The following is a 25,460-nucleotide window of genomic DNA, read 5'->3' on the forward strand; positions in this document are numbered from 1 at the left end:
TGAATCACCGACACCAGTAACCAGTTAATATTAACCGGTAACTGCAAGATTTCCTCCCACATTTTTAGGGGCAGATATATTAATTACAGTATATAGGTATCCAGATTCCTGAGTATCAGTAGTTTTCAAGATGGCTACAGGAGGCACCGTCGCCCCGGGCGATACTAAGGCTACAGGAGGTGAAGCTCAGGTAAGAGATATAGAGGTTGTTAAGAAATTATTGGAAAGTGAAGATTATAAAGTGTTGACAAAAGAGGAATATGAACAACTCCTGATGCTAAAGGTAGGGAAAAGCGCCACAAGCACTCCAGAGCCTAAAATAGGGGGTAGAGGTAGGGCCAAGTTTGGTGGGGTTAGTCAAATCGAGGACCTACCGTCTCCAGGGAATCTCAGATTTAAACGTTCAGACTCAACTGATGGGGAATTTACGTTTTTGTCCAATGCTAGTGGAACCCAAGGGAATTTACCCCGTCCACCCAAAATATCGCCGTTCAGTGGAGATGACCAGAAAGGTGATGTCGGGTTTAATGTTTGGAAATTTGAGGTAAGGTGTATCCTGAGGGATGAGCATTATTCCCTTGCCACAATTACACAGGCGGTACGGCAATCCTTACGAGGGACCGCAAGACAGATGCTGATACCATTAGCAGAGCAGGCGGGGTGCGAAACCATCATTAAAAAACTAGATGGCTTGTTTGGGAATGTAGCCACACATGAGGCTACATTACAGAAATTCTACTCAGAGATGCAGCAAGACGGTGAGACAGTAGTGTCATTTGCTTGTCGGCTGGAATCGCTACTTCAATCCGCCATTGATAATGGCCATATAGAAGATTCAGCACGAGAGGGCATGCTTAGGTCGAAATTTTGGACTTCACTGAGTAGTGAGAGGCTAAAAAACCAGACCAGACACAGGTATGACGCAAAACTTGGAACATTTGATGCTTTGGTCAGGGAGGTAAGAGCTGTCGATTTAGAAATAAAAAATGCTGACAAGGTAAAAGGGACTATTTCGAAGAAGGGTACCCAACACCAGCCTATGCAGGTGGATGGTGACCTAAATTCAAAGATAGATAAACTAGTTGAGCAGGTTACTGGTTTAACTAGTAAGCTTAAGTCATTAGAGACTAAAGTTGATAACCATTTTTCCAGAAACACCCAAGGCCAGCATCAGAACAGAGGGTCAGGAAACTACAGGAAGAATGAAGAGGACAAATTGCAACAGGAGAAAAATGATGCAGGTAAGGGTTCCAATGGAACACAACCAAAAGGGTAACCTCCCTCATTAATGGGGAAATAGGGGGAGGTGATGGTAAGAACCCAAACATTGTCAGAAAACGCTTGGTCGGAGAAGCTAATGAGGCCATTATAGAGGTCTGCGGTAGTCCAGTCAAGTGTTTAGTGGATACAGGATCGATGGTTACCACATGTAGCGAGTCATTTTTTCGATCATTATCAGGAGAATTAGAGCTCAGAACGTTGGGGGATTTCGGCGTGGATGTATATTGTGCTGATGGTAGTAAACTGCCATATTCTGGGTATTTTGAGGCAGAAATTTTGTGTCTGAACAGAAAGGAGACAGTGTCTGTTCCAATGTTGGTAGTACCCGAAACAAATTACAACAGAAATGTTCCTGTGATAGTTGGCACTAATGTACTCAGATTATTAGCACTCGGAGAGGTTGAGGGGATAGGCCAGGTTTGGAGGACGGCCTTCAGCAGTCTAGAGATTGGTAATTCTCTATCGGTAAGAACCACCAATAGGATTACTAAAATTGGTGCCGGGGAGACGTTGACTATACATGGAATAGTAAGACAGTCTAAAAAACTTGACACAGTTGTGGTTGAGACTAGTGCAGATTCTCCTAAGGGAGTGATAGTATGTCCCAGAGTGGTGAAGTTGACCGCAGGCTCAACAGCTAGAGTGGCTGTTAGGGTGTGTAATTTGTTAGCTTATCCTATACAAATACCGCGAGGATCGGAACTTGGTACTTTGAGTGAGGTCAAGGTTGTTGACCACTGGAAACCTGAAGAACATGGTAAGGATATAGCGAGTGATCAAAAAAACAACACCCCAGGTAAGTCTAGTAGTGAAACCTTAGACTTGGAGTCACTAGGGGTTCAGATTGATTCTGATAACTTAACCAGTACCCAGAGATTAAAAGTACAACAGGTATTGGGGAGTTGGAGCTCATTATTTTCCACAAGTCAGATGGACATAGGTTGAGGCTGCACGATGACAGACCCTTTAGACTTCCTTATAGGAAGATACCCCCGGCCATGTATGAAGAGGTAAGGCAGCATCTCAAGGAGATGAAGGAATCTGGTGTAATCGAGGATTCAATGTCTTCATATGCTTCAAACTTAGTGTTGGTAAGAAAGAAAAATGGTCAGTTAAGATTTTGTATAGATTATAGGACTTTAAATTCAAGGACTGTTAAGGACCAGTACACGTTGCCAAGAGTTGATGACACCCTCGATACTCTTGTAGGGTCCAATTTTTTCTCAAAATTGGACTTAAGGTCTGGATACTACCAAGTAGAGATGTGTGATGAGGACAAGGATAAGACAGCTTTCTCTGTTGGTCCTTTAGGATTTTATCAGTTCAGGAGATTACCTTTTGGTCTCTGTAATGCTCCATCGACATTTCAGAGGTTGATGGAGCGATGTATGGGTGACATGTGTCTCCGCGAATGTTTGATATTCTTAGATGATGTCCTGATATTTTCGGAAAATTTTGAGGAGCACATAAAAAGGATTGAGGCAGTTTTTGAGAAACTTAAGTCAAACGGTCTTAAATTGAACCCAACCAAGTGCGAGTTCTTTAAAACCAAGGTTAAGTACCTGGGACATGTGGTAAGTGAGCAGGGAATAGCTACCGATGAGGAGAAAGTAGAGACATTAAAGTCTTGGAAACCATGCGAATCGGTTAAAGAGGTAAGGACTTTCTTGGGTTTTACAGGATACTATCGCAAGTTTGTAAAGGGATATGCATCAATAGCCCGACCTTTAAATGATTTACTCATTGGTCATCCCACTGTGAAAACCAAGTCAAAGAAACCTAAAACTCCATTTGTTTGGTCGGAGGAGTGTAAAAAGGCATTTGAGCTACTCAAGGAGAAGCTGATGAGTCCGCCAATTCTGGCGTATGCCGATTACTCAAAGCCGTTTAAATTAAACACAGATGCGTCATTAGAAGGACTAGGAGCTGTGTTATACCAAAACCAAGAGGGTAAGGACAGGGTGATCGCATATGCCAGCCGTGGTTTGAAACCTAGTGAGAAACTGTATCCAGCTCACAAACTGGAATTTTTGTGTTTAAAATGGGCAGTCACCGATAAGTTTAAAGATTATTTGTATGGTCAGCCAGAGTTTGAGGTGTACACTGATAATAATCCTCTTACATATGTCACAACATCAGCCAGGTTGGACGCAACAGGGCATCGTTGGGTCGCTGAATTGGCAAACTACACATTTAAGCTTATCTATCGCTCTGGCAAGAGCAATGGTGATGCAGATGGGTTGTCACGTAAACCCGGACAAGGTGAGCAATGTGTATTTCCTGAAGTTGTGCGAGCTGTGTGTACAGCAGCCACTGTGCAGAGAGGTCAGTTACCTTTGGCCGAGACTTTAGTATTATGCAGTGCCGCACAGTTACCAGGAGCAGAACATGATCAAGCCTTATCAGGTGAGAGCTTTAGTCAAGTTGACTGGTTAGATGAGCAACAAAATGATGCTACTATACGGCGGGTAGTAGAATTGAAACAGTTGGAGACTAAATTGTCGGGAAACAAGTTAGCCAGAGAACCTATTGCAGTGAAGAAACTGTTAAAGGTCTGGGACCGGTTACAGGTAAGACGAGGGAAACTGGTCCATAGTAAACAATTTGACGGTGAGTATGTATGGCGTATTGTCCTTCCCCATAAGTGGAAGTCTCGGGTGTTGAAAGCTTACCACAATGATCAAGGTCACCAGGGCCGGGATAGAACCATATCTCTGATCCAACCAAGATTTTATTGGTGTGGGATGGAGGAAGATGTGAGTGAACAGGTGAGGAGTTGTGATAGGTGTATCAGAAGAAAAACTGCAGTGACAAATAGGGCAGAGATGGTTGGAATTGTGTCGTCAGAGCCGATGGAGTTGGTTTGTCTTGATTTTCTATCACTGGAGAGTAGCAAGGGAGGCTACGAGCACATTTTAGTGATCACGGATCATTATACCCGTTACGCCCAAGCTATACCTACCAGAAATCAATTAGCCACTACGGTAGCCAGAGTTCTATTTGACAATTTTATTGTCCACTATGGTTTTCCTGCCAGGCTTCACAGCGATCAGGGTAGAAATTTTGAATCAAGGATCATTCAGGAACTATGTAAGGTAGCTGGAACAAGGAAGTCTCGTACTACACCTTTTCACCCTCAGGGGAACGGCATGACCGAGCGATTTAATCAAACACTGTTAAAGATGCTAGGTACATTAGAGGACGAGGAGAAACAGAATTGGAAAGCACACGTACCAGCAATGGTTCATGCATACAACGCAGCAACTCATGTGAGTACAGGTTTTTCCCCATTTTATTTGTTATTTGGGCGACAACCTAGGCTGGCTGGAGATGCCTATTTTGGGTTACATGACCTTGAGTTTCCTCAGTTTCAACCAAAGACGGAATATGTAAGTAAGCTTAAGTCTAGGTTACGTTTTGCTTACCGGACTGCTGAGAGATATGCCAGGAAATCTGCAAAATCCTATAAACATTATTATGATCTTCGGGTAAGGGATTCAGTTCTCAAGGCAGGAGACCGGGTGTTAATAAGAAATGTTAACCTAAGGGGTAAGTGCAAACTTGCTGATAAGTGGGAAAAATTGCCCTACAAGGTTTTGTCCAAACCTCACAAGGACACACCAGTATACAGAGTTCGGCCCGAACAAGGTCCAGGTAGAGTTAGAACCTTGCACAGAAACATGCTGTTACCTTACGCGGGACGGAATGAGGCGGAGCTTCAGGATGGAACTTCGAGTTCTCGAGTGGCTCCAGAGGGACGGCGTAAAGCAGTCACCACTAGGACGGAACCACGGGAAGATAGCATGTCGTCGGGTTCAGGTTCAAGCTCGGAGGAGGAATACCTGTATAGACCAAGACATTCCCATAGAGGTTTGAGATCTATGTTGGAGAATAATATTCCTGACAATTTCGTTGAGAACAGTGAGAACATTGAGGACATTGAGAACAGTGTTAGTCGGGTTTCCCAAGAGGAAACCGGACCGGTTCTGGGAATGCCGGAGATACCAAGGATAAATGAATCCTCTCATAGGGAAATAGAGAGGAAACCGAGTCCCAGGCGCTCGGGTAGGGTGAGAAATCCTCCAGAGAGATATGGTAATTGGCAAATGGGTCAAGTAGTAGAGGGGGATTGGATTTTATGTTAAAATAAATGTAGAGACGGAGTGAGATTTGTAAATAGATGTCTAATATAATTTTCTGAAAGGCTACAAACTGCCATGCCAGTGGTGGTTCTTGTGTTTTTTTCAGATGTAGGAATTGTGTTAGAGTTGGTCCTTATCATCTTTTCAGATGGAGGAATAATTTTAAATAGATTTTAAGATTTGATATGTTTGTCAGACGGATAATAAATTTCTGATTTGATATTTATAGTATCTTTCCATGGAATCGTGTTCAGGGTATATCGTCATGATAAATGATGTGTTCTAAAGTAAACAAATAATTTTGCCCAGAATAATATTTGGCTGATATATATGCTTTTGTTTACAGGTACTAATAGTTGGCTTATAGTTGTTGTCTTTACAGGGTTACAACTAATATGATGCAATAATCTTGCATTAAGGTGCTGACAGCTGAATACAACGATTGAAATATTGTTTATTAATTTGAGACGTCGAGACGACATCATTAAACAGGGGGTGTATGTCGTAGGGTCACATTTAATGTGTGGTACTAGTTACATGGAGTGTCTTTGTTTACAATGTATTGTGCGGGGTTTCCCCGGTGTCTATGTATAACCTGTAAAATGTGACGTAATTGTGTTTACCTGTATTGTACCCGTTTGTCCAGTTTGACCAGGGTGGGTCGATGTGCGTGTCGGTGAGTGAAATTAATGCGCGAATGTGTGGGGTGTCGTATAAAAAGAGTTACTATAGCGGTGGGCGTTGCATTCTAGCCAGAGCGTTTGACACAATCACCTTCGGGGATCAGCGCTACTTGACATGACGAGCCAATATTTCCTACTGCGTGGCAACATGACGGTATCAGGTAAATGATACTTGTAACAGTACTTGTTCTTACAATTTAATACTTTTATCGGTCGAAACGCGTCGAATTCATTATTATAAAGAATAACTAATGGTATCTTGTATTATTTGGTCTATTTGTAATGTTGGCAAATTGTATTTGCAGGGGTTCCTTTGTAGTTCTGAATCCTGTACTATATCTGTACAGTATACGTCGGCCCGGGGAAATGAAATAATAAAATGTATACAGAGAAATGGAGTTTGTGAACTGTTTTCCCTGCGACATATACACTAAATGAACTGAATGTGACATTTTGACAATTTCCTTTTAATTTAAATGGTATTAAAATATTCTAAAAAGGGTAATATAAGCATTGAACTTTGTTGATATGGCGTTCGTAATCTATATGTATAACACAGCTTTGCAGGCAAGCTAATCATGTTTGTTTAGTGTGTCTTACCCGACGACGAGGTGTCAACCAAAGTCGATCGCGAGCAGAACACCTGTCCCAGTTGTCTCTCCGTCAACAGCAGACCAGTTTTGATGTCAACACAGAAACATTTATCTGTGAAAAAAAGTCAAGAGACGTATACATACTTACAAGATAGATATCTAAGTGCGTGGTTTAACAATATTGGTTAATTGTATTCAATATCTAAGTACATTTCCGGAATTGTGCAATGACACCATTTGTAACGTAGCTAGTAACGGAAGGGAAAGCATCTTCTGATTGTAGGTCAAATCCTAGTAATATCATGTTCTCAAAGAGAGAATCGGTGTAGAGGTAACGAAACCAAACCAAAACAAATCACAATTTAGCATTGAACACCGCGATATTCACATCGCAAAAGAAAATGAAATATTTCCCGATTATAACATGATGGCAACTATTGTACTTGCCCATAATCTTTATTAAACTGTATACCCTAAAACCCTATATGTATTAACCATATAAGTTTGTTCGTCAGCATCGCCATCTATCGTGGAAATCGTGGTATTCGGAGCAAGCCCGCAAATATTGAATCGACCGCGAGATATAAACATCGTATATGTAGGAAAAAGGAAATTACTATCAAGAAAGAGAAAATTCACGGTCGGAAAATTGAAATTGATACACTTATCAAACAGGTTAATAGTAAGCTGTCCCTGTTGGTCATGCTGTGAGATCGAGGCAGTAGGCTGGTGTAGAACAGTCTGGAGAGAAAAGTCTGAGCGAACTTGTTGCCATTTAAAATAGTGAAACCGAAGGATTAGTTAGTTTGGTTCAAACACATTGATAAGTGCCGATCGCTTGAAACCTGTTACTAAAACCTTAAGAAATGACATACTTTGATTGTCGCACTGTTGTGGCTCGAAGTTTCCCATTGCGTCACACTTAGCCATCCACTGTCCCTGATAGATTACGAAGGAAATCTGCTGGACTGCTCGCATCTGCTCACAACGAGTCTGTGCATGAACATCCAATGATCGTGAGGAAACTACAACGGAAAAAGAGAGATAATTGCCTGGCTGCAGATATGTTGATAACACAATAGTTCGTGAACGACTGTCAAATTAGAGAGGGAAGATTCACGTGTTTACTATTATACGTTCCTTGACTTTGATTTGGTTTGATTTGTTTGTGCTTAACGTTCTAGTAATAGCTATGGTCCTCAACTTTGCCTCTCTTGGCTTTATAAACTTGACGCCCAAGGCCGCCTTACTTGGTTGTATAAACTTGACGCCCATGGCTACCTTACTTGGTTTTATTACCTTGACGCCCATGGCCACCTCTCTGGGTTTAGACCTGATGTCTATTGACGCATCAATTAGTTTGCTTACCTTATAGCCCATCGTTGTCTTCCCGCGTTTGGTTACGTGACAAAAATGTTAACTGTATTCCATTGTACTTTCCAATATTGGAACGTGTGGTCAATTTGAATGTGACATTTCATTAATCTCTATTCATCAGAAAATACACGATGTATACGCTAAATGAACTGAATGTGACATTTTGACAATTTCCTATTAATTTAAATGATATTAAAATATTCTAAAAAGGGTAATATCAGCATTGAACTTTGTTGATATGGCGTTCGTAATCTATATGTATAACACAGCTTTGCAGGCAAGCTCATCATGTTTGTTCAGTGTGTCTTACCCGACGACCAGGTGTCAACCGAAGTCGATCCCGAGCAGAACACCTGTCCCAGTTGTCTCTCCGTCAACAGCACACCAGTTTTTATGTCAACACAGAAACATTTATCTGTAAAAAAAAACCCCAAAAAACCCAGCTGATTTATAAGAAAAAGATAGTAATATGTTTGACTATATTGCTTAATATTGCTTGTATTCAACAAGTACAGGTTCAAAATTGTGCAATGACACCATTTGTAACGTAGCTAGTAACGGAAGATAAAGCATCTTCTGCTTTCAGGTCAAATCCTAGTAATGTCATGTTCTCAAAGAGAGAACCGATGAAGAGGTAACGTAACTAAACCAAAATAATCAAAATTTAGCATTATTACCCTCGATGTTTATATCGCATAGGAAAGTAAAATATCTCCCGATAATAACTTGATGGCGACCATTGTACTTGCCTATACTCTTTATTAACCTGTATACCTTAAAACCCGTTATGTATTTACCATATCAGTTTGTTCGTCAGCATCGCCATTTATCGTGGAAATCGAGGTATTCGGAGCAAATATTGAATCGACCGCGAGATATAAACATCGTATGTGGAGGAATAAGAGATATAACTTTCAAGAAAGAGAAAATTCACAGTAGGAAATTGAAATTGATACACTTTAATAGTAAGCTGTCCCTGTTGGTCATGTTGTGTGATCGAGGCAAGAGGCTGGTGTAAAACAGTTTGGAGAGGAAATTCTGAGCGATCATGTTGTCATTTAAAAAGGTGAAACCGAAAGATTTGGCAGTTTGTTTCAAACACATTGATAAGTGCCGATCGCTTGAAACCTGTTACTTAAACCTTTAGAAATGACATACTTTGATTGTCGCACTGTTGTGGCTCGAAGTTTCCCATTGCGTCACACTTAGCCATCCACTGTCCCTGATAGATTACGAAGGAAATCTGCTGGACTGCTCGCATCTGCTCACAACGAGTCTGTGCATGAACATCCAATGATCGTGAGGAAACTACAACGGAAAAAGAGAGATAATTGCCTGGCTGCAGATATGTTGATAACACAATAATTCGTGAACGACTGTCAACGTATAGAGGGAAGAATTCACGTGTTTACTATAAAACGTTCCTTGACTTTGATTTGGTTTGGTTTGTTTGTGATTAACGTCCTATAAATAGTTATGGTCCTTGACTTTGACGTCACGACGCCATTGGTCGACGATTACTTTAGCAGTATGACGGAAGCACCCGAACAGTTTCCGATTGGAAGACATTTTCGTGCTACAGAGTTCTTTGTGTTGTGTCTTCATGATTTCGAGTCCTCGGTAGGTTTATCTACAGCCAGTACAGGGGGTATTTATATATGGTAATGTTGAAGTTTGATGCAGCTGTATCGATCAACGGTTAAATATAACGAGATGATATATCGTTTTAAAAATGATAACGTTATATGCACGAAAGTCGCGTTTCAATTTATTTAAAAACGTCTTTTGGATTAGTTAATTGAATTTTTAAAAATGAATTCAGTATCGGTTTGAGATTGAAGATAACTACAATTTCTTTAGGAAGGAATTGTTTAAAAGGATGGGGTGTGGGATCAATTTAAGCACATATACTATGAGTACTACCACATAGAAAAATATACAAACGGGCATAATTTGAATCATATTTAGAAGTTTAAGGAAAGCATATGTACATTATCACAGGGGCATGATCATCAATTATAATATTTGGATGCTTTAGCCTCGTCTGATGTTTGTTAGGTATTGAAAGACAAGGTATATGATCATCATTCGTATGTATGACGTTCCGAATGATCTTACAAACAGTTGTTCTAAGCCCTTAACTCGTCTAATAAAATCACTTTCCTTACACTATAGGCTAGGTGCAGACATACTGATATCAATTCTCAGGCCCTGTGTTCATACTTAGGATATTGCAATCAATAATAAACTTTATTGATTTTACAGCAACTACGAAACATGTTATTTCAACTTATATTAATCACTCTTGTTGGCCCGGGTTTTAGCGCGCGGAGGGTCTTAATGTATAGGAGGAAACCGAAGTACCATAAGAAGTCCGGCAGTTGAACCCATACCTTTTAACTTCCGATCGAGGAAACAAACCCCGGCTGCCTTGGTAAAAGTAGGGAGCGCTATCCACTTCACCACCCGACCATCAATCGTATATATATATATATAAGATGTCTGACGTAATTATTTCCAATGTGAATCTTATATACATATCCATAAATTGTAAATTGCAGTTTATGAGAATAAAAATACCATTGTCGCAGTACATGTACCTTGCTTCTTCTGGCATTGTCCTAAACCCAGCCGGGAGTGTTCCGCGGCTAGATGGACGCATTCAAGTCCGTCGTCACAGCGTCCGGCAGGGATCATTCCGAACATGTTAGTTGCCTGGCACGCCTCGCCCTCCACCTATAAAGATACAACACACTGGAAACTGGATAAACCGGGCACATGTTTTTACGAAAATATTCCCTCATCCACTGATTATTAAAATAAACAAAAACAGAAAGGAATGTAATCAATGGTCAAACCTTACAGGAGATGGGAAAGCGGGAGGGGATGGGGTCTGGGGATGGGACGCGGTGGAGTATATGTATATATTTTACAGAGTGTTGTTCTTCATGAACAAATAATAAAGCTGTTCACGAAAGGCATTGGCAAGTTTGGCAAGCGGGGGTTCCAACAACCTTTTCATTAGACGCCATATTTATTGGAGATTTAGGCGGTATTCCTTACGCCATTGCGAGCTACACAGTGCAACGTGTTAGTAGTATCAAACTTTTTCAGCGACAGGAAAATATTCTATAGCTGTCTCTCCTCAAATTAACTGTAGATATTTCCATGCACCGTTACAGCATTTTAAACCGTGATTTCTCTCTCTCGTTATCTCCCCTTGCACACCGGAATTAGGGATTCCCTAGGTTGACTAGTATTTACAACAAGCCGACTTAACGTTTAAACCAAAAAGAGAAACAGCAAACTTATAAGTGATATCTTGAATCATAAAAGAGATAAATGTTAACATTAAATAATAATATATATATTTTATGTAATAGAGAAATACATAAATATAATAGAGATTTCCTTAAATTTTATTGGACAATTTTTAAATGAATAATATATATTTAAGCACAGACATAGATATATCTAATATAATTCCGTGATTAATTAAAAATTGTTATGAAGATATCTTTAAATGTTATATAAAAGCGTTAAATGAGTAATTTCTCATCATTTAAATTACATAGCATATCTGAATTATATATACATAAATACAGTTGATTTAATTTATGATGAGATATCTCTTAAATTCTTTTAGATGTTAAATGTTAATAGGTGTGCTCTCCACCAGGCTGCTTTTTGACAACCACCATTCCCTACCTTTGCACAGGTGTCAGAACAGCCACAGAATCCGCCATTTTTTATGACGGATCCGGCACAATGGAGGGGTGTGTCCCTATCTATACCCTTACATAACTCTGGGGTACATACTAAAGCCGAGGCGTACCCTACGGTCACTACCAACACCACAAAATGTATCATGCTGAATGAAGACAGAAATGTTCCGTCAGAAATGAAATCGAATTCTGAACCACTGCTTATGTGACTCGGTTTAATAGTCAACGATAAGCATAGGGACAGGACAGGATGATTTAACTGTCGTATGGACTATATATGAAATATATTTATATATTTGATTTCGGCGACAATTATCAGTGTGTCAAGTCCCTGTGCACGTGGTGATAAGAAACCGATCCCTGATAAGGCCGAAATGCAGACAGGTGGTAGGTTGTGAGGTAGGCCAATGACATCACAAAATCATTCCAACTAAGGCTGTAAAGATAAGTTGCAAGTTAGCACGTTTCTTACTTAAATGGAAGAATTTCTAAAAGTCTAGAAGGGATGGGATGGGTGTAAGCATTTATAAGGTTCCCGGTGAGAAATAAAAAGTAACAATATTATATCAAGGAAGGAGAGGAGAGTGAAAAGAAAACGTTTCTCTGGGACTAGGTGACAAGTAGCAAACCACTATTTCATTGGTCATTAGAGGAATGGACCGTTCGATGGTCTCCATTGCTTCGTGGAACTAATTTTCACTTCAAATAGAAAATATCATAATGTAGTGATCAAGTTAATAACACTTGTTAGGAACCATAGGCACTCTCTTACAAAATATATTTTTTCAAACCAAAGAGATACCACGAACAAGTGAACAGGAAGTCAATCATTTACTATATTTGTCCGTTTAAAACATATAATTTTTAGCCGCCTGTTTTGTCTTCTGTCTGTTTCATCAAATCAAAGTTTATTGCAGTATATGGAATACACATTTTGTGAAAGTTCGTTGATGGGTCTCAAATGGACCGATTTTCCCTTTTGGGCCTGTTTTGTTCGGGAGACCGGATTTCGGACGCAAAGATGTCGGTATTACGTTTTACTTCCGTGTGTGTGAAACTGTTACCTTATTAAAATACCCTGGGGGCGTCGATTAGCCTCTTTTCTCCCGAATTAAAATAAATATCGATTCCTATCATTTCGAACGACTATTTGGAACTTCCTGCTCCAGATATGACGGAAAAACTCCAAATTTTTTTAAGAGGTGAACCTGACAAGCGCTCAACGACAAACACATGCTTTGCACGTGCAATTCGTCGCAAACATTCCCATGATTATGAAACATAATGGAAGACCTAAACTTCAGCTTTTCCGTATGCTGACCCGTACGATATGTTTACAAGACTTTTAGTACCATTGCCCTAATACTTAAAACCAAACGGTCACCAAACTATACCCTAAGGAGAGCTACGCCGAAACATATCAAACATACGTCACTGTAATCGTATTTTCTTCTTCACTGACTTTGGTTATCCTTTGCGTTTATCTCCATTTCTTTGGTTATCCTTTGCGTTTATCTCCATTTCTTTGGTTATCCTTTGCGTTTATCTCCATTTCTTTGGTTACTCTTTGCGTTTATCTCCATTTCTTTGGTTATCCTTTGCGTTTATCTCCATTTCTTTGGTTATCAGTTGCATTTATCTCCATTTCTTTGGTTAACCTTTGCGCTTATCTCCATTTCTTTGGTTATCCTTTGCGTTTATTTCTATTTCTTTGGTTATCCTTTGCGTTGATCTCCATTTCTTTGGTTATCAGTTGCATTTATCTCCATGTCTTTGGTTATCCTTTGCGTTGATCTCCATTTCTTTGGTTATCCTATGCGTTTATCTCCATTTCTTATCTCCATTTCTTTGGTTAACCTTTGGGCTTATCTCCATTTCTTTGGTTATCCTTCGCGTTTATCTTCATTTCTTTGGTTATCAGTTGCGTTTCTCTCCATTTCTTTGGTTATCCTTCGCGTTTATCTTCATTTCTTTGGTTATCCTTTGCGCTTATCTACGTTTCTTTGGTTATCCTTTGCGCTTATCTCATTTCTTTGGTTAGCATTTGCGATTATCTCCATTTCTTTGGTTATCCTATGCGTTTATCTCCATTTCTTATCTCCATTTCTTTGGTTAACCTTTTCGCTTATCTCCAGTTCTTTGGTTATCCTTTGCGTTGATCTCCATTTCTTTGGTTATCAGTTGCGTTTCTCTCCATTTCTTTGGTTATCCTTTGCGCTTATCTACGTTTCTTTGGTTATCCTTTGCGCTTATCTACGTTTCTTTGGTTATCCTTTGCGCTTATCTCATTTCTTTGGTTAGCATTTGCGTTTATCTCCATTTCTTGGTTATCCTTTGCGTTTATCTCTATTTCTTTGGTTATCCTTTGCGCTTACCTCCATTTCTTTGGTTAGCATTTGCGATTATCTCCATTTCTTTGGTTATCCTTTGCGCTTATCTACGTTTCTTTGGTTATCCTTTGCGCTTATCTACGTTTCTTTGGTTATCCTTTGCGCTTATCTCCATTTCTTTGGTTAGCATTTGCGTTTATCTCCATTTCTTTGGTTATCAGTTGCGTTTATCTCCATTTCTTTGGTTATCCTTCGCGTTTATCTTCATTTCTTTGGTTACTCTTTGCGTTTATCTCAATTTCTTTGGTTATCCTTTGCGCTTATCTCCATTTCTTTGGTTATCCTTCGCGTTTATCTTCATTTCTTTGGTTACTCTTTGCGTTTATCTCCATTTCTTTGGTTAACCTTTGCCTTTATCTCCATTTCTTTGGTTACTCTTTGCGTTTATCTCCATTTCTTTGGTTATCCTTTGCGTTTATCTCCATTCCTTTGGTTATTCTTTGCGTTTATCTCTATTTCTTTGGTTAGACTTTGCGTTTATCAGCCTTTTTTCGTTAGACTTTGCGTTAATCTCCATTTTTTTGTTAGACTTTGCGTTTATCTCCATTTTTGTTAGGCTTTACGTTTATCTCCATTTCTTTGGTTATCCTTTACGTTTATCTCCATTTCTTCGGTTATCGTATGCGTTTATCTCCATTTCTTTGGTTACTCTTTGCTTTTATCTCCATTTCTTTGGTTATCCTTTGCTTTTATCTCCATTTCTTTGGTTAGACTTTGCGTTTATCTCCATTTCTTTGGTTATCCTTTGCTTTTATCTCCATTTCTTTGGTTATCCTTTGCGTTTATCTCTATTTCTTTGGTTAGACTTTGCGTTTATCACCCTTTTTTTGTTAGACTTTGCGTTAGTCTCCATTTTTTTGTTATCCTTTGCGTTTATCTCCATTTTTGTTAGGCTTTACGTTTATCTCCATTTCTTTGGTTATCCTTTGCGTTTATCTCCATTTCTTCGGTTATCCTATGCGTTTATCTCTATTTCTTCGGTTATCCTATGCGTTTATCTCCATTTCTTTGGTTATCCTTTGCGTGTATCTCCATTTCTTTGGTTATCCTATGCGTTTATCTCCATTTCTTTGGTTATCCTTTGCTTTTATCTCCATTTCTTTGGTTATCCTTTGCTTTTATCTCCATTTCTTTGGTTATCCTTTTCGTTTATCTCCATTTCTTTGGTTATCCTTTGCTTTTATCTCCATTTCTTTGGTTATCCTTTGCTTTTATCTCCATTTCTTTGGTTATCCTTTTCGTTTATCTCCATTTCTTTGGTTATCCTTTGCTTTTATCTCCATTTCTTTGGTTATCCTTTGCTTTTATCTCCATTTCTTTGGTTATCCTTTTCGTTTATCTCCATTTCTTTGGTTATCCTTTGCTTTTATCTCCATTTCTTTGGTTATCCTTTGCTTTTATCTCCATTTCTTTGGTTATCCTTTTCGTTTATCTCCATTTCTTTGGTTAGATTTTGCGTTAATCTCTATTTCTTTGGTAATACTTTGCGTTAATCTCTATTTCTTTGGTTAGACTTTGCGTTGATCTCTATTTCTTTGGTTAGACTTTGCGTTTATCAACTTTTTTTGTTTGACTTTGCGTTTATCTTTTTTTTTTTTTTGTTAGACTTTAAGTTTATCTCCATTTCTTCTGTGATACTTTGCATTTATTTCCATTTCTTTGGTTAGAATTTGCTTTTATCTGCATTTCTTTGGTTAGAATTTGCATATCATGGCATAGCTCCATTTCCGGCAAAACGGTTGGGTTGAGTTTAGCTACTTTAAAATTTAAAATAGTATAAAATATGAATGTAAATTGTAGACAAGTCCTTGTATGTGCAATTGATCGAAAAGGATTAATCGAAATGTATTCAGATTTATTTCTATATCACCACAACATTACGGAGGAAAGTTATTGGCTGTTCCTTCTGTAGACAAACACGACATCTATGTTAGACTTTGCGTTTAGTACACTTACTACTGGAAACCTCAACCTTCGCCAAACTTCATAATTGGAAAGAACTTGAGGAGAGCTACACCAAAAATAAAAAAGGGTCTGTGTGATCTTATTTTTTGCTGCTCTAACATACATTGTATGTTACATTTTGCGTTTAACCCTTTTTATTAGTTTAAACATCGTGGTTATCTTTCTTTCTTTTGTTAGACTTTCAGGAAAGCGGAAGCGTGTAGTTTTTTTATACTTTAAAACACAGAGACCTGTGAATTTGTTACAGTTATATGTGGGCCTTACCAAATATAGCTGTACACAACAAATTCTCAGGCCCCTTTGCTTTAAAATACAAATAATATAATAAGTGAATGTAAACTGTAGTGTAATTACTGCTGCATTAGAGACAATGACCTGAATTAACCTAACAAGGTACACTTACAATGTATTATAGTAGTATAGACAGTACGTCATAGCCGAACACTTTATGTATAGCGGTAGGGGTAATTTCTTTCTTGATACGTTGAATCATTGTCAGTACGGCTCCCATCATCGTTCAGTGGTATACTAGCTTAATATGAGTGTGTTACTCTTAAAATTTGATTAACTACAATGTTGTTTAATAATTCATAAGTTCGTCAGCGTTATCAACAGTAAAAGTAAAACTTTCATCCTATGTTCCCGGAACATCTACAGTAAAACCTTGAAACAATGCACTGTGTTTTATTTGCCATCTTGCTCACCGGTCGCCAACATACCCCTCTTTTATAACGAAACAATTGTGTTAAACAACTGATAGCAAAATAAAGACCTTCACTCACATCAAATTAGTTCGCCTAATTGCGCGACGTTTTATTTTTACATTGTCGGTGGTGTGCAAAGTGTCTTCACCGTGTGTTGGGTCATGAGTTTGATCATTGGTCATAACTGATCAAAGATATGTAACACAGGGCGTATAGTGTTACCTCTTCTGCAATGGCATTCGGTACCTATGATACAGTATTTATATAGACATACACAAGTCGGAATATGTCGGCACTTTCCGTAAACCAGACAATTTCCGAGTGCCGACGGTTCCCGATTGACAAATCCCTTAATACCAAAAATCAACCTCTCTCTCAACAGAGCCCCATTTTTTCACTTGTAATAGTTCGTTTTGTATTGCTTTCATATGAATATTCACGGCGAGTTGGTAGATTTATTTAGAGACTGTTTAACGTTAGTATTATGAACAGATTGATTTGCTTTGGTTTTGTTTGGGATGTTATACGTCCGATTAACAACTACAGTCATCTAAGGACATGCCAAGTTTTGGTGACGGAGAAAAAACACCGACCGCCTTAAAACAACAGGATGTGATAGTAACTTATAATCCCTAAATCACACCATTACACGTTTATTGGTAACATAAATAAGATGTACATAAGGTTATCATTTTAAAAATAAACTAAATAGTGAGAGAGGAACGTATTCGAATAAAGTGGTAGGCAATGGGAGGGCAAGTGCCAGTTCTATAGCGTTCTGGTATCTTATAGATGGTTTGGAACGTGTCACTGTAATACTAACGTATCTGGTGACCAGTTAGGGTCATATGGTCAATCTCGTGATCTCGCTCCCTCGACCGTCGCGTTGTCGTGTTATCGACCTGAGGTCGAGGGTGCAGGATTACGACATTAGCTATGTGGCCCTAAGCGGTCACCATAAAATCTAGATTTTACACGTGTTGAAAGAATATCAAATACCCAATGATTACGCCGTAAGTATACATATATACACATATATCTAAACAATACAACGTCGACCCTTTATTTGAATGCTTCAGATAAAGATATGAATAGGTCTTTTGAAGACATTTAAATCGTAATGGCGCGTGTCACCGAATGTGAATACCAGATTAGTCGGTACAAAACGGTCGAATCGGTAGAATGAATATCTGTTCACAGTGAACCATTCAACAGTAATGAATGGAAACAACTCAACCAGCGACATGCGATGTATCTTAATCTTATCAAACCTCACATTTTCTTGTGAGTATAATTCCCTCCTCTCCAGTCTAAACCTCGGAGATAAACCTATTGGCTAGCAAAGGGAAGTTTGGCTCTTTCAATTTCTTGCGGAAAATAAAATTCAGGTAAATCTCTTACGATTTCGATTTTTTTAATGTTTATGGCAATATAGATTTTGTGGAGGGCTTCCTACGGTATTCCTATTTCTTCCCATGTACATTCACACCATCTTCGCGCTTCCATCAAGGCCAACAAGAGTGATTGATACAAGTTGGGAAAACTTTGTTTTAAAATTATCGTAAAATAAATAAAAACAATATTTGAACTTTTCGTTAGTTACCACCACATTCATGACCAAATATAAGGTACCGATAGTCTACCACCAGATGTCGACCAACAATTTCAGTATTTGAAAACGGCCATTTCATATAAAATATTCACGAGGAATCACTTTACATTTTTTCGGTTTTGAAACTTAAAACTCATCCAAGTTTATGGAAAGGGTGTACAAAATTATTCCACCCTTGTTTATTAAAACAACGCAAGAGTAACCATTCAAAACATTTCAGAATTTATCTAACGTCAAATGATACGTACAAAGTGTGAAACAAGAGACCCACGACCTAATATCTCGTGGGCACAACGTACCCACGAGATATTAGGTCGTGCAAACCAGATAAAAAATAATATCAGCATGTCCCCAAAGGGGCTCCGTAGGGGATTACTATCTTATTATTATAAACCACATTAAGCGGAACAATTTTGTAAATACTTGCATCCACTCCGATAAGTTGTAAATATATTCCAGTGTTATGACGAACGAAGTAACAATAAAACAGGCATACTATATAACCTGTTTTCAAATTATAAACAATAATGTTTTAATTGTACGTAATGATGTGGTGACCGATTGCGGCCATTTTGATTTGTAATAGCACCTACTGTATTGCCGACAAGTCACGAAAATGCGACAACACGACATGACGACAAAATCAAACATAAGACAAATGTTCTATGTCGTGATCTTGACTTGTTTATGTCGTGTTATCAATTTTGTTTTGTCGTGTTGTCGTGAGAGCGAATTTATTGTTCGGAGTTGTCGTGATGACGAGTTAGTTTTGCCGTGTTGTCGAACTGTCGTTTTGTCATAAATAGTCACCTGCCAGAAATAGCAGCTAATGCAACCCTTTAATTTCGTTAATAAATCGTAGCAGGTGGTGAAACTTGACCAGAAACTCTCATAGAATGACATATTACGTTGATTTCAGTACAGACATTTACTTTCCATTTTCAAAATGTTGGTGCTTAGATTTACATGATAATAATCAAGTATAATTTTTCATTTTTTGCTATTCACCTCTTGACATTCACACAGAAATATGCTGTGTGAATACATTACCAAAAAAAGAGTTAGCTATTGTATAGAGAGTAAATTTGAATTCAATAAATTCCTATTATTTTTATCAGGCCATACCTGTAAAATTGCAAAGCAGTTGTACAATTGACTATTAAAGCTACCGTGGTTCAATATGTCTGAAAGACTGTATATTAGGTGAAAACATCCTGGAATATTTCTATGACTTATATATGTTTTAAGTATAAGCGTGCGAAACTTTTACTGACGGATAATTCTCTCACCAGAAAGAGGTTTGAGGCCGTGTTTCCGTCAATATTATACATACGTGAATTCATGCGATGTCTCGAGAGCAGGATCAAACGAAGTGACTAGATCTTCGACTGTGTCAGAGGTCATGTTTACAGAATACTAGCCGATTCAGTTCTCATCTGTCCATTAAACACTTCGCAATTGATAGTGGTAGTCAAACCCTTTTTCATCCCTTAGCGCATTCTAATCCCTTTGTTCTAAATATAAGACTTCATCGATGTATTCTTTCGCTTTTCTGCGCAGTCGATCTGCTTTCAGCTTCTACCGGCCTGGCCGTTCACGTTTCCTTACGACACGTAAGAAAATAAAACTTTTTTTTATATATATATTTGACACGTTTCACTTGCCGAGTTTGATAGTATCGGAAAGTTGATAAATGTTGCTATACTAGCGGAAAAAAGTAACTGTGCATGCCTAAAATGTGTAATAAAAAAAAATGTGTATGACGTAGAACAACAAGGTTTTCAGGGACAATTTATTTGTTATTTATTAACAGTTGCATTCCATTTTCCACGTTATGGAATCAATAAGTTCCGCTCAGAAGTGACGTAAACACAGCAGGGGTTAATACTGAGTTCACAAAGTTAATACCTCTTGCCTGAATGCAAGCCTGGCAACGTCGACGCATGGAGCCTATCAGACGGTTCAATAATGCTTGGGGGATGGCATTCCAGATCTGTACCAACGCTGCAGCCAAGTCAGCCAACGTCACCGGTTGATTAGGCAATGGCCGTAATCTGCACTTCATTTCATCCCAGACGTGTTCAATGGGCGACAGATCGGGGATACAGCAGGCCAGGGCAACACGTCAACGTTCTGCTGGGCCAGACAGTCCATAGCGACACGAGCTGTGTGTGGCCTGGCGTTGTCCTGCTGTAGCGTAATGTGACGTTGCTGCCCTTGCACGAATGGAACGACGTGGGTCCGGAGGATCTCGTCACGGTAACGCAGCGCGTTCAAATTCCCGTTAACAACCACCAGTTCTCCCGTTGGCTGTGATGCCGCCCGAAATCATAACGCTGCCTCCGCCGAAAGAACGTTGTTGTATCACACACGAGTCACGGAAACGTTCTCCAACGCGACGATACACTCTGGAACGGCCGTCACTACTATCCAGGTGAACTCGCGACTCGTTCGTAAACAAAATGCGTGTCCAATCCCGTCGAGTCAATCGCAGATGCCTTCTGCACCAGTCCAGACGTGCTACACGATGACGTGGCAGAAGAACTGGGCGGATTGCAGGACGTCGCGGACGGATAGCTCGTTCACGCAATCGGTTCCGTACAGTTCCCGGGCTTATTGGTAGCAACCCAGGGATTGTCCGTGGAAGCGATTTCTCAAATGGACAAGCCGAATATGGTTGTCCTGTTCACGTGACGTCACACGTGGACGTCCCGCACGAGGTCGATCGCCGACGTGGCCAAACCGTTGATGTCGTCTTCACAAATTCCGGATTGTGTTTCGATGGACATGAAAACGTGTAGAGACAACGGATTGGCCCATACCAGCTTGAAGCATACCAATAATCCGGAGGCGGTCATTTTCATTGAGCCTCGGCATAGCATAGCACAAATTAAAACGTTATAATGCTGTTTTTACTGTTCACTGGTCTCAACAGATTGACCCAACAGTTGAAAAATAAACTTTCGTTGTCGAATTGGATGGCTGGACGAGAAAAACGTGCAACCTGGTCAAAGCCTATAGAGAGCAAACTGCAGGGGAAAAACTGTCAATGACACACGGATAGTGTGTATGTGTCATACTCGGTCATGCGTGTGGATTTTCATGTATATACAGTTGGTAATACATGTTCTATAACAATTCTCCGCATGCACAGTTTCTTTTTTCCGCTAGTATATACGTATAAGAACGTTAAGAAATGTCAGATTTATCTTTTTGTTTAGATAAAAAAAAAAAACGTTAGCGGTACGGTACCTTTAACTAAGGCTGAAACAATACAAAGGTAGACTACAAGATTTTGATTTGTGCAATACTAGTGCAGGAGGTGTACACTTTATTCTACACCCTACTGAACATGTGTTCATTGTCAAATTTGGCCGGAATTGTCAAACACAGCTCGGTTACTCCTGTATAGCTGTCTTATCCTTTACTTAAATATTTTTTTAACATTTCTTCTAGACCTATACAAATGAATATGGCTATAGATTAATTTGGGTGATTGTTATCGTATATTTACAGACAATATATTGCTAAACGATGTGACCCGGTATTTAAAGACAGTACAACAATGACCGATGCTATCGCGTTGTTTGACCGCGTTTGGCTCGACGTGTTTCGTGTGTACTTGCCAAATACAGTACGGAGTACATAATTAATGGTATTGATCACACGGTACAGAACAATTCAGTGTGTGGACATTAGCTGTAAATCATAAAGATAAATCAAAATTTGAATTTCAACTTGGATATATATAAATATATATTTCAGTGACGGATTATACCTGACAACTTTTACGATCGCAGAATGAAATTCAAGCAAGCAACGAAAAAAGGTAGGTTTGTGAAGTTAATTGAATCGCAACAAACAAAATATTCATATACACAATAAATATGAAACAGTTGCTAACATTTTGTATGTCATTGAATAATGTTTCTGTTTTCTTAGTTTGTTAACACTTTCCATTTCCAAAGAAACATCATTTCTAGCATTTAAAGATGCTCTTCTATTTCAGCAAAGGAACTATATCATGTCAATACATACTTAGTCTAATGAGGAGTACGTCATTTTATACCTAGTGTATTGAGGACTAAATCAGTATATACCTAGTGTACTGATAACTACGTCACTATTACCTAGTGTACTGAGGACTACGTCACTATTACCTAGTGTACTGATAACTACGTCAGTATATACATAGTGTACTGAGGACTATGTCAGTATATACCTAGTGTACTGAGGACTACGTCAGTATATACCTAGTGTACTGAGGACTACGTCAGTATATACATAGTGTACTAATAACTACGTCAGTATATACCTAGTGTACTGAGGACTACGTCGCTATTCCCTTGTGGACTGAGTACGACGTCACTATTACCTAGTGTACTGAGGACTACGTCAGTATATACCTAGTGTACTGATGACTACGGCAGTATATACTAAGTGTACTGAGAACTACGTCAGTATAGTATATACCTAGTGTACTGATGACTACGTCAGTATATACCTAGTGTACTTAGGACTACGTCAGTATATACATAGTGTACTGAGGACTACGTCAGGATATACCTAGTGTACTGAGGACTACGTCAGCATATACCTAGTGTACCGAGAACTAAATCAGTATATACCTAGTATACTGAGAACTACGTGAGTATATACCTAGTGTACTGATGACTACGTCAGTATATACTAAGTGTACTGAGAACTACGTCAGTATATACCTAGTGTACTGAGGACTACGTCAGTATATACATAGTGTAGTGAGGACTATGTCAGTATATACCTAGTGTACTAATAACTACGTCTGTATATATTTGGTGTACTGAGGACTACGTCACTATTACCTAGTGTATTGAGGACTACGTCAGTATATACCTAGTGTACTGAGGACTACGTCGCTATTCCCTAGTGTACTGAGTACCACGTCACTATTACCTAGTGTACTGAGGACTACGTCACTATAACCTAGTGTACTAATAACTACGTCTGTATATATTTGGTGTACTGAGTACGACGTCACTATTACCTAGTGTACTGAGGACTATGTCACTATAACCTAGTGTACCGAGGACTGTAGGTCAGCATATACCTAGTGTACTGAGGACTACGTCGTTATTCCCTAGTGTACTGAGTACCACGTGACTATTACCTAGTGTACTGAGGACTACGTCACTACAACCTAGTGTCCCGAGGACTGTACGTCAGCATATACCTAGTGTACTGAGGACTACGTCACTATTACCTAGTATATTGAGAACTACGTCAGTATATATACCTAGTGTACTGAGGACTCCGACAGTATATACCTAGTGTACTAATAACTACGTCTGTATATATTTGGTGTACTGAGTACGACGTCACTATTACCTAGTGTACTGAGGACTACGTCACTATAACCTAGTGTACTAATAACTACGTCTGTATATATTTGGTGTACTGAGGACTACGTCACTATTACCTAGTGTACTGAGGACTCCGTCAGTATATACCTAGTGTACTGAGGACTACGTCAGCATATACATAGTGTACTGAGAACTAAATCAGTATATACCTAGTATACTGAGAACTACGTCAGTATATATCTAGTGTACTGATGACTACGTCAGTATATAATAAGTGCACTGAGAACTACGTCAGTATATACCTAGTGTACTGAGAATTAAGTCAGTATATACCTAGTGTACTGAGAACTACGTCAGTATATATCTAGTGTACTGAGGACTACGTCACTATTACCTAGTATACTGAGAACTACGTCAGTATATATCTAGTGTACTGATGACTACGTCAGGATATAATAAGTGCACTGAGAACTACGTCAGTATCTCCCTAGTGTACTGAGAATTAAGTCAGTATATACCTAGTGTACTGAGAACTACGTCAGTATATACATAGTGTACTGAGAACTACGTCAGCATTTACCTTGTGTACCGAGGGCTACGTCACTATTACCTAGTGTACTGAGGACTCCGTCAGTATAAACCTAGTGGAGGACTATGTCAGTATATACCTAGTGTACTGAGGACTACGTCAGTATTACCCAGTGTACTGAGGACTCCGTCAGTATATACCTAGTGTACTGCGGACTACGTCAGCATATACATAGTGTACTGAGACCTAACTCAGTATATACCTAGTATACTGAGAACTACGTCAGTATATATCTAATGTACTGATGACTACGTCAGTATATAATAAGGGCACTGAGAACTACGTCAGTATATACCTAGTGTAATGAGAATTAAGTCAGTATATACCTAGTGTACTCAGGACTAAGTCAGTATATACTAAGTGTACTGAGAACTACGTCAGTATATACCTAGTGTAATGAGAATTAAGTCAGTATATACCTAGTGTACTGAGGACTAAGTCAGTATATACTAAGTGTACTGAGAACTACGTCAGTATATACCTAGTGTACTGAGGACTACGTCAGTATATACCTAGTGTACTGAGGACTACGTCAGTATATACCTAGTGTACTGAGAACTACGTCAGTATATATCTAGTGTACTGAGAACTACGTCAGTATATACATAGTGTACTGAGAACTACGTCAGTATATACCTAGTGTACCGAGGACTACGTCACTATTACCTAGTGTACTGAGGACTACGTCACTATTACCTAGTGTACTGATAACTACGTTAGTATATACATAGTGTACTGAGGACTATGTCAGTATATACCTAGTGTACTGAGTACGACGTCACTATTACCTAGTGTACTGAGGACTCCGTCAGTATATACCTAGTGTAATGAGGACTACGTCGCTATTCCTTAGTGTACTGAGTACGACGTCACTATTACCTTGTGTACTGAGGACTACGTCACTATTACCTAGTGTACCGAGGACTGTACGTCAGCATATACCTAGTGTACTGAGGACTACGTCAGTATATACCTAGTGTACTAATAACTACGTCTGTATATATTTGGTGTACTGAGGACTACGTCACTATTACCTAGTGTACTGAGGACTACGTCA

General features: G+C 39.1%; 2 protein-coding genes across 2 annotated transcripts in view; one reads left to right on the forward strand and one right to left on the reverse strand.

The window, feature by feature from the left end:
- The window catches only part of LOC110447855, a 17,859-nt gene extending 5,857 nt beyond the window's left edge, over positions 1 to 12,002 (reverse strand). Inside the window, exons 1-6 of the mRNA XM_021493804.1 lie at positions 11,785 to 12,002; positions 10,677 to 10,812; positions 9,235 to 9,384; positions 8,387 to 8,491; positions 7,575 to 7,724; positions 6,707 to 6,811 (exon numbers count right to left, since the gene is read on the reverse strand). Of these exons, the coding sequence (XP_021349479.1) occupies positions 6,707 to 6,811; positions 7,575 to 7,724; positions 8,387 to 8,491; positions 9,235 to 9,384; positions 10,677 to 10,812; positions 11,785 to 11,946 (808 nt within the window). The 5' untranslated portion in view covers positions 11,947 to 12,002. The remainder of the gene's footprint in view (positions 1 to 6,706; positions 6,812 to 7,574; positions 7,725 to 8,386; positions 8,492 to 9,234; positions 9,385 to 10,676; positions 10,813 to 11,784) is intronic.
- Positions 12,003 to 22,100: 10,098 nt separating this feature from the next.
- LOC110447822 (galactoside 2-alpha-L-fucosyltransferase 2-like) overlaps positions 22,101 to 25,460 on the forward strand; it is an 18,514-nt gene continuing 15,154 nt past the window's right edge. Inside the window, exon 1 of the mRNA XM_021493761.1 lies at positions 22,101 to 22,301. Within this exon, the coding sequence (XP_021349436.1) occupies positions 22,274 to 22,301 (28 nt within the window). The 5' untranslated portion in view covers positions 22,101 to 22,273. The remainder of the gene's footprint in view (positions 22,302 to 25,460) is intronic.

The sequence above is a fragment of the Mizuhopecten yessoensis genome, unplaced genomic scaffold, assembly GCF_002113885.1.
Source record: "Mizuhopecten yessoensis strain PY_sf001 unplaced genomic scaffold, ASM211388v2 scaffold3627, whole genome shotgun sequence".
Classification (NCBI taxonomy): Eukaryota; Metazoa; Mollusca; class Bivalvia; order Pectinida; family Pectinidae; genus Mizuhopecten; species Mizuhopecten yessoensis.